General features: G+C 43.5%; 2 protein-coding genes across 2 annotated transcripts; both read right to left on the bottom strand.

Annotated features, from left to right (window-relative positions):
* Nucleotides 1-2,226: 2,226 nt before the first annotated feature.
* FSUBG_7145 (arrestin) lies at nt 2,227-3,693 on the bottom strand (the record flags this gene model as incomplete). The annotated part of the gene is made up of 1 exon (XM_036685419.1): nt 2,227-3,693. The coding sequence occupies one exon, from the start codon at nt 3,691-3,693 to the stop codon at nt 2,227-2,229; it is 1,467 nt and encodes a 488-aa protein (XP_036537289.1).
* Nucleotides 3,694-9,263: 5,570 nt separating this feature from the next.
* FSUBG_7144 (major histocompatibility complex class I) lies at nt 9,264-10,694 on the bottom strand (the record flags this gene model as incomplete). The annotated part of the gene is made up of 4 exons (XM_036685418.1): nt 9,264-9,449; nt 9,501-9,801; nt 9,858-10,483; nt 10,539-10,694. The coding sequence occupies 4 exons, from the start codon at nt 10,692-10,694 to the stop codon at nt 9,264-9,266; spliced, it is 1,269 nt and encodes a 422-aa protein (XP_036537288.1).
* Between the last annotated feature and the right edge of the window lie 3,746 nt (nt 10,695-14,440).

Here is a 14,440-nt window from a genome sequence, read left to right as displayed (position 1 = left end):
CGGTTGGCGGCGGGATCTATATTGATTCCAATCCGGAATATCGCGTTTCAGTTCGATGTTCTTGATGTCATTTCAGTTGGAGGAGACCTTTCTCAACTGAAAGGCAATTCAAGGTAGGATACTGTTAACTCTACAACGTATGTTTGCATCATGAGTATTAACGGAGTCACCAAGAAACTCTTGTCCCTCTCCATCGAAGTTTAGTTCCCAACATAACGGTCTTGGCTTGGCAACGCCACCAAACTGCTGAACAATATTAAGCCTCCAAGCAGTGACCATGCTTACAGTACACTCGACTTCAAACTTGCACTCAACCTAATATATATAAAAATTAGAACGGCAAAGTCCATAACGCTTGGCTGCAAACCGCGTAAGCCCTAAATCACGTTTCTTGAGCGTCTTTGTCCACTTAAACTTGTCACGCATTGTCCTTTCGACACCGCTTTTGAGGCTGAATCTTATATGATCGGCAGTACTACTCTGTTTTCTGGAACAATATCCTCGCCCTTCGCGCTGAAACCTGTAGCGGCGTTGTTTGCTCTTTAGTGGCGGTGTGTGAAATCTGGGCCCCTGTGTAGACAGGGCCATTTCGCGAGGGACGAGTTGCAATTGGGTGATTAGGTTCTTGTAGGTATCTTGGGATCCAAGCCATTTTTTACACGTCTTTGTTGCGATTCGAGTGATCTACCAGGAGGCAACGTTCGTTGGTGGAGGAGGACAACCACAGCCCGTAGTAGATGTGAGATCTGAGACATTGGTTCATCCCATACTAAGGAGGTAACCTTCAGGAGACACAACAGATCTAGCCAATTGAGGCCATTGTCAAAGCACATCTCCCTGCCTCAAGAGTCCTCCGCTTCGATTACCCGCATCTGCCAGCCGTATTGCTGTCGAGGCGGGTTCTTGGGGCTGAAGGTAAGAATTCATGGAAAGGTCTCCGAGGGTTTCTCGCTCTCAAAGGAGTCTCTGAATTGTCTTTACTCTTCCCATCAGGGTACGGGCACCTGAAATTGGCTCTACTTGGAACGTTTAACGTTGGGACTTCTTGAGCAAGAGTGAACGCTTAAATACGCGCACCAAGCCCATCAACAACTTCCTATATATATCCTTTAAAAAAAAAAAAAAAAAAAAAAAGAACGAAAACCCCTACGTAGTATATATTATTTTTATGTTTGCATGGATATTCTCCCCCAGCAAAGATATTCGAGCCACGGATTAAATGATCTTGGGTGGTGCAGAGATTGCCAAGGATGAGCCAGGTTAAGCATCATATCGAATGCGGAATATTTGAGCAAGCACTTCTGACTATATCATTTATCAATCGACAACGGACATTGACCAATATTGACAGACTTGGGAACCAAGACTGATGGTCATCTTTGTCTCTCTCTATCCCAGCTTTTCCACCAAATCTTTATTAAGCTCCACGCTCTTCAAGAAACCCCCAAAATCTACCAATGAACAGGCTCCGCTCCATCCCGTATGCAAGATCCCGCCTTGTCCCACAGACTTGGCCAATCAAGTTGGAGCGCATGTCTGTATACTGCAAAGTGGAAGATCATGAGATTGCCACGGTAATAACATGGGAAAGCAAAATATTCTCGGATGTAACGCGATAATGATTCCACTGCTGTTACGTGTGCAGTCGCTGCGGTTTCGGCCAAATTCATTCACGTGGCTCATCGTCCGACGGCATTTCCGAAACGTTCCTTTTTGAGGCCCCTTTGGATGAGTCGACTGTGGTCTTGTCTGACATTATTAATACGTAACAAAATGCCATTTTTTATACACCCTGTGAAAAACGCGCAGAACAGCAGATCACATCAGGAAATCAAGAAGTGTTGGAAGATTATCATATTCTTCTATAACAAAAAGGATCATGTGGTGGTTCCACGTCTCTAACATAGTAAAACTCGCTTCGGAATGCGGTGTCCGATTCCCATTTTATGTAATCCCAATAATGCATCCCCTGTATAATGCTTGTATGTATATGCAACGTCCTTCAAACTCCAAAAAGATGCCAAGAACCATTCTTGACAGAAAATCGAATCTTTTTTGAAAAATCTCGAAAACTCCTCGCTGAGTAATGCAATAAACAAAGGTCATAAAAGTTTCCCATTCTCCCCCTTCTTTGTTTTGGAAACGTGGTATCATAAGAACTTTTTGGAACAGATCCTCCTCCATTAATATCCATTAAGTTATTTTGCTTGTAAAAGTTGTTATCATCTAGGCAACTGCCACTTGGGCTCGCATTCGCATGTCTTCGTAGCCAGGGAGCACGCTGTTGCCCTGGAATCGAGCATCGGGAACCTGCATGAGGCGGGGCTGCAGGTGAAGGTCGACATCTGCTTCTTCAGCCTCGGCGATGGCAGCGTCGAAAGAAGGAAGTTCATCGTCATCGATGTGGTCGTAGGTATTCTCAACAGCCACCTGGATAGGGATGCTGAGGTTGATGTTGGTGTTCATGGAACCAACAGATAGGGTAAGGTGGAGGATATAAGCGCGGGCGCTGAGGCACGAGTAGAAGGTAGGGAGGAAGAGCTTGCTGTTGGAAGTGGGCAGGTTGAAAGGAACATCGAGAGTGGCGTAGCGGCGCACGTTGTACTTGCTGGCCTTTCTGTTGCGCTGGGTATCATCAGACTCAGATGTCTCTCCCTCATTCCAGAAAGCACTGTCATAACCAGAATCCCGTCGAGAAGCAGGAGCTTCATCCTCCCACGTGAGCTTGGTATCAGGTCGCATGGGGACAGGTGTGGTGGTGGAATAAGTCAGCGATGGGGTGCCCTGGTGCTTGACGCGAGAACCCAAGTTAGGGAGCTGTGTCATGGGAGCACTGCTGAAGAATGTGGTTGCGTGGAGCTTAGCGCTAACAGAGTTAACCTTGGGAGGAGTAACATCCTTGGAGGTAGAGCTGAACTCGAAGTTGACCTTCAAGTTGGTACCGCTAGCGTTGAGGAAGTCTCCAGACAGCATAATGGCACTAGGCTGAGAAGCCGTAGTGATAAGCTCGCCCTGCTTGGCAGAGAAAAGATTCTTGCGGATGGGCTTTGTCTTGGAGAGACAATAGCGCTCGTCCTTGGAGCAGATATCAAGAGGGGCGTCCTCGGGCATGGCGGGGAGAACCTTGACCATGTGGAAGCTGTCAAGGGGCAAAGTTCGGCCCTCCTCCTCACTGTTCTTGGTAACCACGGCACGGATGCCATATTCGATGTGAGCCATGTCAGGAGATTGATCGTTGCGCTCCCAGAAACCCATGGTTGGGGGAAGCTGGAGGTGGTGGTCCCTGATACCCTCATGCTCCACGGGGTGGTTGCACGCGCTGAGGGTAAGCTGGTGGGGAACAACAAAGTGGAAGGGGATTGTATATGTGCGACCAGCCTCGAAGACACGATTGCTGGGGAAGTCTGCTGGGCTGAGAGGCATGCGGAGCTTCATGAAAGGACGAGAAGCGTAGTTGGCGCTTGAATATTGGCTGACAAAGTCAACACGAGTGTAGGCAGTGCCAGTGAAGAAGATGTCAAAGCCATCATAAGCAACATCGCGCTGAGTGTTGATGATGACGCTTCCTGTGACCTTGGAGCCAGACGTATACGACTTTGAGCTCCAGTGCTGGTCGAGCTTGATGTCGATGCCGGATTTGGCAGGACGGGGTCTAGTAGACCGAGGTCCATTGTCCGATACAGGGTTGGACATTGTGATGATTGCAAAAGAGCAGAATGATACTGATACTGATACTGATATGAGATTTGACGATATGATGGGAGGGCAAGGCCAGAGTCATATATATAGTATTCTATATAAAAACAGAAATGCGGCGGTACCGTACCCGTTACTTTGGTTCGTGCTCGAGCTTGCCCTGTCTAGGATGCTGAGGTGCTTACAGGGGGGAGGGGGGTTGATTGCTTGGGGGTGTGCGCGCTGTAAGTTGGTGGGACTCAGGGAGCGCGTGCTCTTGTTGCTGGGTCTGGCGAGTTCTGCAATGGTTACTAGATCGTGGTCGAGACTTGAGAGGGTAATTTGATGATGAGAAGGACAGCTCGTTTACTGCGTTGTGACTATTGTACATATCCTGGGGGTGCAAGTGGTGACGACGACGTGCTTTGTTATTACTTTGTCTGCACAAGGCGTAGATTGTTAATCATTCTGATGTGACGCCTGCCAAAGTTTGAGAGTCGGAAGGAATGCGAGTTGGATGGCAGCCAAAAGCACATCATCAGCCACTATTTTAGCCAGAGAGGTGCTAAAAAGGTTGGAGAAGAGTCCTTTTTGCTTCTAAAATATGTAAATCAACTTTGGAGGGGTGATGAGTTGGAGAAGCCATCAACAAGGGCTTTAGATTTGGAGTAAGTTTGGGAGGGAGCACGAATTGTTGATCATAAGACAAGACAACAGCGTTTACATGTTTGCATCTTTCAATATTGAGCATCTATGGACGAGATTTGGTTAACTGCAGCCTTTGCTACGAGGTTTCCCTTTCCAGATCAGACCTCCTCGGAAGTCTTACCATTGCTGCTCTTCACAGAAACACACCCAGAGCGTGTTTGAAGAGCTGGATCAAACAGCAGACCCTCTCTTCTTACCTCAAAGATATCCACGATGAGCTCCATCGCGGTACCGGTACCTTAACTGAGTCTCTCACTTACACGGGCGACTCGCTCTGAAGAAAAAGAAGAAAAAATAGAAGTGGGGGTATGAGAAAAAGGCTTCCGAGCTTTGGGAGCCATTCGACCGGGGTTCGACAAATCGTGCATGACTAGCGCCGATGGTGGATCAGTGGTTACAGGCTCTTCAGTGCCAAAGTGCCGAAGAGGTCTTTGTTTGCCTTGTCTTGTTCATTCCCGACTTCTCCAACAGATCCCGTTCCTGACTGTGCGTGCGTTTGCAGCTGGGCCGGGTGCCAGTCCAGTTCAGTTCACAGGCTAATAATAAAACATCCGATAGTCGGCTTCAGGTCCTGAAGCTGCGTTGATTAACTTTGGGTTAAGGTAGGGCGCTACAGTTTCTTGGCGCGGATGAGAATCCGATGATCACCAAATGTTCTTTCAATTCACATGCTCAATACAATTTAAACTATATAGATCCCTTTGAAGTAAACATTGGAAATGTCGCTCGGGATGCTCCGAAAAAAGGGCCATCATGGTGGCCAGAGAGAGCTAATCGGAGATTCACAGCCGGCGTCATCGGGGACGAGAGTTAAGAATTGCATAATAATAGCAACGCATAGCACAATGCACAAGTAAGTAGGTTAGGTATGTAGCTATGATTGACAGGCTGCAAGGCACCTCCAGCCAGCCATGTTTCCATTTGTTCCATGCTTTCCATGCACTCATTGCATGGTTCTAGCAATTTCTGGTGTGAGCCGGCCCGTCTTCCAAGAGCCTCACCTTCACCCTCACCCAGCTCCTCACACCATCACAGCTCAAGCCATCTCCAGGCCGGAGCTACTATTCCTTTCACCCTACAAAAATGGGAACAAGATACAGATATCGAGATCTGGGACGTCACTTGCGCGGCCCAACTTCCTGATGCCTTGGATTAGCTCTTGATGATGACGGTGAACTCATACAAACTGGGGAAGAAACTGGAGTTGCAATGACTTCATGATTCCCCACGTTTTCGCCTTTGCAGTTGTGATGCACCAGAAATTTTCGTTGAGGGTGAAGTATGAACCTCTACGGGTTGGTGTTAACCGAAAAACAAAGGTGTATCTGGATAGAAATTTACGAGAAACCTGATACACCTCATCCTCTCTCCATCTCCCATCGCACCTCTCCGGACAACCGGCCGATGGCCTTTTTCCCCCTCTCCCTCATGCCGTAAACCGGCGGTCAGAAAATGAGAGCTTGCTTCAGCTGCCGCCTTTCCGTGCCTAATACAGGACAGGCTACACCACGGAAACGTAGGCGAACATCGTGAGATGTTCTAGAGTCTAAAGCCCAAGAAGGGGGAGACTCGCATACTGCAATTCCCATTACATGAGGAATTCCTGTTTCGACCTGGCGCATCAGCGTCGATAAGGCCTGGCGATGGCAAATGCTGGGGTCAAAGTCTTAACCTAACCGTTTCGACGTCTGTGCCCGGTTCTCGAACCTGGAGTTTTGGTCTAGCTCGCCCGCGATTCCTAACTTTGACTCCATTCACTATTGAGTCTGACTCTGTCTTTGTCGACACGCAGATGTCGTTAGCCCTTTTCTCCTCAACGATATCCCTGTCAGGACGAGACGGGCTGTATAAGCTTTGGAGATGGGGGGGCGCTTCGCCTGGGGATAGCTTCCATTTAGTGAAGCCCCCCACGAGTCAACGTTGGCGAGAGGACCCCGAGTTCACGATTCGAATGGTTGCGTGGCAGCGTCTCGTTTTGCATCGTGGGCTTCATTTTCATTTTCATTTCCTTTCCCCCCTCATGGCGTTATGTGTTACTCTTACTCACTGTTTTCACTACTCCGATACACCCCCCAGCCCTGACCCTCCCTCCCTTATCCCTTTCTCCTTCACTGGCGGCTACTTTTTTTCCCTTTTTCTCCAATTGCCCCTCCCACCATGAGTTGAGACTGTCCACGCCATCACGATGCCGCACGATGCCGCCGCCAATGGCCGATTTTCGACGGGCATCCCGCACCGCAACCGCAAACAACGTGTTCTTATTTAGGAAGCGTGGCTGGATGGAAATTCTCGTTTCGCCATGTCAGGGCCCGATATCGTCAGATGTCCCCAACTCACGAGTATCAATTAGGAAATCTCACAACTAGACGTGCATCTTAACTCTGGGGAACGTTCCACGTCCCACTTTGTTCTTTTACGCAACAGAATCTTGCCACCACAATCACAGTCGTAGTCAATATGGGCTTTTGAGCTACCGGCAGAAGATCACGAACAAAGCATCCAAGCCCAGATGCGGGGAGGAGCAAATTTCGAGATAACATGGGGAAGCTCAGGCCGCTCTGCAGAAGTGGAACAGCCCATCCTCATGCAGAGTTTTGAAGCTACTGTGGCTAACAGAAACTGGAGATGGTGCTAGTCTCCGAAGCGATCTTCTCACCGTCTCCGAGCCGGCTTCGTGTCAGTTGGTTGGCTAATGGCCCTTGCATGCCTTCTCCTTTCGGCCAGGCACAAACTGTCTTGTTGATCTGAAGGTGTTGATCGTCGTTGAAACGCCAAAACACCAAGATTCAACTTCACGATAGTTGAACCAACTTCAACTTCTGTTCCCATAGCTATCATCATACACCATTTCTATGTTTTCAACACTCAACTCAACCCTTTTCCTTCTCATGCTTACCCGTCTTACTCCCATCTTGGAGTCGGTGAGTCAAACCTTGACTCGACTCACACCTCTGTCCCCTTTTTCCTTCATTCCCCTCCAACCTCTTCGTCTTGAATATCCACCTTTCACTCAACCGGTCTCAATTCCGATACTGACACTTTCTTCCCTCTTCACGATAGCTACACCTAGCGATATTGCACTTAAGCTCAGCAGACCTGAAAAAATTCTCTTCTTCCTTCGACCCACCGTTTAACCCACATGGGCTTGTGTTAATTAGGAAGCCAAGAGCCAACTCATTCAGCACAGGTCACTCTCGGTATGAGTGGCTTCACCTTGATCGCGATCCACTCTCTACGTTTCTATCGCGACATGACATTGCCGCGCTCAGGGCAAGAGATTGTGAGCCACTCGTGGAGGCACACGCAAGCTCAGACGTAGATGGTTTCTTGCTCTGCATCATACCGAGGAAGCACCTTACACTCCACTACCACTGCTCCATATGGTGATATTATTATGGCAAATAGTTTCTTTTCCATTCTCCATCTCTGACTCTTACTATGTATGCTCATTCCATCAACCCGTAAACCCCCTACTCTTTCCACTTTCCGGATACCGGAAACACATTCACAAACAGTATCCATGTCATGTGCACTAATGAGGCTCTAACTCATTCCATCTGGTGATGCGTCGCTCACCCGCGGTCCACCTACTATGGATATAGCCGCCGTGCATAAGATGCCCTAGCCCTGGGATTTATGCTAGACAAGTACCGTTTTAGGGGTTCAAGGACCATCCCGGGGCTTGTGCTCTGTCGTATCATTGGTTTGTAAAAGATCTGATGGTGGGTGTCCGGTTGCCGAGCAAAAGGCTTATTTCGTTGATCTGATAACATCGACCAGCGGTGGTGCTTAGTGAAATTGCGGCTCAGCTATCGATTTCGGTTAGTGATTCTTATCCGTGATAGATTGAGAGCTTGTGGGGTTGTCCTTATTTCGTCCGCTTGATGAGGTTCTCACCAGTTCATGTTTTAGTGCTGATACATGGTAGAAAAGAAACAAGAATTTATTTAATATCAACCCACTCGCCGCCATAAGGGGATACTATGGGAATATTCTGTAATCATAATAACTATTCGTGAGGACCACTATCAAGTGTTTGCCAATTCTCTTCATTACGGATGATTCAAAAGACAAATAAAGAGCTCTTACTAGGTATCCTAAACAGGCATTCTCTCGAGCCTATTCAGAGTATTAATCATGAATACTCCTACGGTAATATTACAGTGCTATTTAACTACTAGACCAGTTGTATTTGCTGATACAGAGTCGTCATTACACATACGATTGCCATTGACATGTAGATAAACTTTCGATATCCGACACTTTCGGGTAGAAATGAAGCGGTGACACACGTGCTAAGCACATCTTTAGAATCAGCATTGGTGATATAACGAATTGCACAGCATTATCAGCACCAAGAAGATATATAGTAGAGCTTAAGAGATCTCAAGTAGTAAATTAATACACGATTAAAAAGAGAAGCCTAGACAAAAATCTCCTTTTTCGTCCTGGATTTCAATCTTTTGTGAGGCATACCCTGAAAGCAAGCCTGAGGTGAATTTTTAGGAAGATATTTCCGAACAATACGAGGTCAGTGGACTTGATTTATAGCAAAGGAACAAGAACCAAAATTTGCCCAAGATGTATCATTGACATGCCAGGTATCACAGAACACATAATGGCATTGTTACAAGCTTTGTAATCCCTAGCCCTGGACTCAAGCCTCGACTGTATAAATTTACCATAAAAAAGATTTCCTGGACTCTCAAACCGCCAGGAGGATATCAAACCAGCCTGGAATATTCTCAGGCACACTCGCTCCCCGTGGGAAAGACATCTATCAAAAGGACGCATGACAGACCCATGATATCTCAAACTCACACCTACACCCGCGTCATCTAATACACAGCTCTCATCACATATATCGACTCACACATACTCTAGTCGTGCCACGAAATGTACAACATAATACCAGCGCCAATAGCCACGGCCGAGAACTGAATGAGCATATTCTTCAGCTCTTTAGCCTTATTAGGTCCAGTCTCAAGAAGCTCGGGGATGACAGCAACGGTTCCAACGTAGAGGAATGTACCAGCAGTGAAGGGGAGAAGCATATCACCCCATGTCTATCACAAGTCAGCAAGCTAGCCCGGGATGTGAGTGTTTATATAATTTACCAGACTGGTTCCCCAGATACCCTCGTGACGGCCCATGGGGACGTCACTGCTAGGGCCACCGAACTCCTGGATGGCAATACCAATGAGCGTACCGAGGAGAGCACCCAAGGCAGTGATGAATTGCGAGCCCATGGCAGCTCGCTTGGAAAAGCCGGACTGGATGAGAAGAGCAAAATCGCCAACCTCGTGTGGGATCTCGTGGAAGAAGACTGCTACAGTAGTGGTAGCTCCGATGGTAGGAGAGGCGTAGAAACTGGCAGACATGGCCAAGCCATCGGTAATGTTGTGTGTAAAGTCGGCACTATAGTCTCAGTATTAGCACAGTTCCGAAAGTTCAAAGCCGTGAAATCAACATACATAAGGTTCAAGTAGCCACCCAGCTTGACGCTAGGGTTGATTTCCTTCTCAGGCTTCTCAACAGCATTGGCAACAACAGCACCCTTGTCCTCATTACCCTTCTTGCGAGACTTGACAAGACTATCCGTACCATCAACACCGGAAGAAACAGCCTTATCCTCACCGTGAGAATGAGCGTGCGCATCACCATGTCCGTGGGAGTGATCATGACCAGCTCCACCTGTGGCAATTCGTAGACCCTTGTCCATAGCGACGAATGTCATGAAACCCACCAAGATACCCAATCCAAGCACAAGGTTACGGTTAGGCTCGACAAGTACGAACTTGACAGCCTCATCATGGTCCTCGCCAACAAAGATTTCAGGGAGAAGATGGAAAAGAGTGTCACCGAGAAGACCGCCCACAGCAAAAGCAACCATGACGGAAAGTGATGCAGGATCAATGTTGGTCGGGCAGAGGGCGAGAAGGAAGTTTGGTGGGCCGGAGATGTAGAGGGTCGCAAGGAGGGCGTTCACGGCGGGTGAACCAGGGAAGAGAACGGCGAAGAGGCGCGAGGTCATCGACGAAGGGGCAGCAGCGTGGTGTGCGTGCTTCGCGGCATTGAGTTGCTTGACAAATGGGCAGGTCTAGAGGAATTGGGTCAGCACAGGACGTTTCGAGGGAGAGCTAAGCTTGATATACCTGGAGTTGGGTGTCGAGCTCCTCGAGACTCATGTTGTCAATATTGACATTGTGCACATTCTCAACATGTTCGTGGTCATGGCCCGCGTATGCAAGGCCGGCAAGGAGTGCAAGGCAGACAGCCGAGCAAACGACGCTTCTACGGGTGAGCGCCATGTCTATATCTGTCCTTAACAAAGACAGCTTAGTTGTTGTATCAAAAGTTAAGAGAAAAACAACAAATAACAAGGCAAAGGAACGAGAGGCCCTGTTCAAGAAGAATAAAACCGGGAACAAGAGGTCAAAAAAGAACAACTCTACTTGACTTGAATTGTTTCAATCCAAGTCCAAGTCCAAGTTGAAGTTGAAACTGGGGACGAAATGGGGATATTCCTAGACTAGAGGCAGATCGGATAAGCCAGGGGGAGGGACTTAATCACAAGCAGAGTCGGCCAATGAGCAAGTTGCACACTCGGCTGAAGGCTGAAGTATCCACCCTATGCAGGGGAGCTCCAGAGCTACCTATTGGCGCCCTTACCAAGAAATCCGATGTGAAACCTGATAGCCTGATAACTATATCCATATTATCATAGGCTTTAGGATAATATTATCTAAATTAAAACTAAATAAACTTAAGATAAGGAAATCTCTTCTAAATTATAGTAATACTTTCTAAAATGATTCTAAAGCTTGTTTCTGTTTGGCTGCTCTTTTGCTTGTTCGTTCGCTCGTTCTTGTTGGTCACGCGAGCAGATGAAAGTCCAGCTGAATGAAATTGATGTATCTTCTTGGCTGCGCAAGCGCAAGGGAGGGCTAAACAGCCGACAGCCTGAGCGTGTCTCATTGTAGTAGTGCTAGTATAAAGAGAACTTGGATCCTTTACTCCAACTGCATCGCTTCAACTGACTCCATGACTTTCTCTGCCAACTTATCGTTGGCCTTCTTTTTTTTGTTATTTTTTTTGTTCTTCTTCTTTTCGACGCGTCCGGTCGCTTATACAAGGTGCCTAAGTTAGTAAATCATTACAATCTGTCAAAGGTAGAACTTACGAGGTGGAAGGTACATCCGGTTGGGGCCAACTTGCCCCCGCCATTCAAGATAGTGACAGTACCGGCTAAGAATAGTTAGTATGCATAACTTGCATAATTCATAAAGGATACTTACGAACGGAGCGGCACGTATCGACGGTATGGTTCGCTTTCTTGCAGTAGGAACAGAACAACCGAGACCTTTTTTTCTTTGTGGCTGGGGGCTCTGCCACACAAGGCTTGAGGGATGTCTGTGTTGAGATATGTGCCTCAGGCCCTCAGGCCCCCACATCTCTATATGTAGCCTGACCACAGGATCCTAGCTAGAGAATATATACACACCTCTTCGAGCCTAAACCCCCTTTAATAGGTTATAAGCCCTTATACAAACTACAGCGTCTAGAGAAAAAGCTATTATTTAGTAATTCTCTCTTTTAAGTAGTTAAAAGCATATATATACCCAGAACAGGAAGGCATTATAGGATAAGCTTCTTTTACTAGTATAATTACCTAGTTAAGATTAATATATACTAGCCTAGTATCTTATATTATATTAAGAAATAATATTAAATTAGAACTTATAAAATATTATTAAAAGTATAATATAAAGAAGTATATTTTATCTTTTCTTATTTTTAATTACCTTTAATTAATATATATTTAAAAATAGCTTTTAGTTTTTAATTACTATATGCATTGCCCTAAATAACAGGACTTATAAGGTAAATACCTTATTATTATATAGAAAAAGTAAAAACTTTTTAATTTAATTAGGATTTAAACCCTAATCTTTTATTTTAGTGTAAAAATGCCTAATTATTAGTAATTTAAAGCCTATAACTATATAAATACTTACAATCTCTAAGAGTAAATCCTCTAACAGTTCTACATTACTTAATTAAAAGCTATATAATAGTTATAATACTAAAGAAAATTGACTTAAAAAGTGTAAAATAGTATAAATTAATAAAAATATTACTTTACTATAATCTATTTTTTATTAAAATGCCTCTTTACCTTTATTATAGAGAGGTCTTACTTATAGAAAGTATTTAAAGATTCCTTAAAGCAAGTGCAGTAAAATAGAAAGCAGATTATTAGTAAGAGTAAAGAAAGTATTATTAAGATTAAGTTATCTCCCTGCCTTAGGCATCTCCCTGCCTTAGGCTTTAGTAGCTTTAAGATATTATATAATAGTTACCTAAGCTACTGTACTATCTTATAATCCCTTAAAATGTTATTTAATAATAGTAATTTAGCTACTACGGTATATATAAGATTACTCTTAACTGGGATTTTAGTGTAAAGGTTAATTGACTGTACCAGAACAGGCTAAGTAAATAGTACCGGAGCAAGTTCACAGTCCAGATAACAAGATATACAGATTGTTAGCACCGGAGCGAGTTTATATTTCAAATAATAAGATATATAAGTTATTATAGACTTAATAATATATATATTACTATTAACTAAGAAATTAATAGGCGCTAATAACTATAAAAATTAAAGCAATAATATAGTAATAATACTAGAGTTAAGAGGTCTGCTAAAGTTCATTATAGAAGATATTATTACATTACTAGAGGCAATAGAGGCAGATAAGAATATAATTAATTAGAAAAGAGTATTAGTAAAGCTAATACTAGTATTAATTATTTTAAGTACAGTATAGGATAAGATTAGAAGATCTAGATAGGATATCTTTAAGACCCTGAAGTAGATATAGGATCTTATTTAAAGATTAATATAGAACTCTCTAGATAAAGATATCTATAATGTAATAACAGTATTCTTTAAATTAAAGTAAAAGGATTTCTTCTCTCTAGAAATATATGTATCTAAACTTAATAAGATATAAAAAGAGTTAAAGATAAAAGAGCCTGAAACTCTAGATAGATTCTATTTATACATTACAATATAAGGCATAAAGGAAATAAATCTAGTCTAGTATTTAAATTAGTAATATAAAATGTAAATACGTTATAAGGTTATAAAGGAAGGGTTCTTTGCATTTCTTAAATAATAAGCAAATATAGAAGCAAAGGCTATAACTAATATAGTAAATATTTAATAAAAAAAGAAATAGAACTAATTTTAATCTTAACCTTAAGGCCAAGGTTAATAATAAGGTTAAACCTAAACTTAATAACCTTAGTAAAAAAAAGAGAAAAAGAAAAATAATAATCCTATCTATCTAAACTGTTTACTGAATAAGAAAGGATAGTAATATAAAGCAAGTAAATACTAGAAAGTATACCTAGAGCTAAGACCTGCTTAGTTTAATACTAAGAATAAGGGTAGCTATAGGATAGTTAAAGCAGGAAATATAGGGACTTACTGGAATATAATAATAATTAGTAAGGATCTAAGAGTAAAGGAATATAAGGTATTTAAGGATTTATTACTATTTACTAAGAAGGTTATTTCTAGACTTAATAATACAGTTAAAAATAAGTATAAGAAGACTCTTTCTATCCTTGCTAAATCCTTCTAGCCTAGTGTAAATTCTTGTAAGGAAACTATATAGATTAAAAATAAAGAAAAGGGAGTTATAATATTACTGATGGATAGAGTGGTAATTACCTTTAAGGATATCCTTATTAACTCTGATTACTTAATATACTGCTTTAATAAAGAAAAATAATTTATATTTCTAATAAAGATTAAGGATATAGACTTAATAATAATAAGTAATAGAGGAAAGATATATACCTTAGAATATAGATTAGTAAAGATTAATATGTAATATAAAAGCTTAATGCTAGGAAATGTAATATTTACCCTAGACAGAGTAGTAAATATACTTAGTCTAGGTATACTTTAAGGAAAAGGTATAGTTTTTAATAGATATAAAGATAAGCTTATTAATAGAAAGTTAGGAAGTATAGTAAGAAG

Source organism: Fusarium subglutinans, assembly GCF_013396075.1.
Source record: "Fusarium subglutinans strain NRRL 66333 chromosome Unknown NRRL66333_c0000089, whole genome shotgun sequence".
NCBI lineage: Eukaryota > Fungi > Ascomycota > Sordariomycetes > Hypocreales > Nectriaceae > Fusarium > Fusarium subglutinans.
Note: the sequence above shows the minus strand (reverse complement) of the source record. Positions and strands in the feature narration are given on the sequence as shown.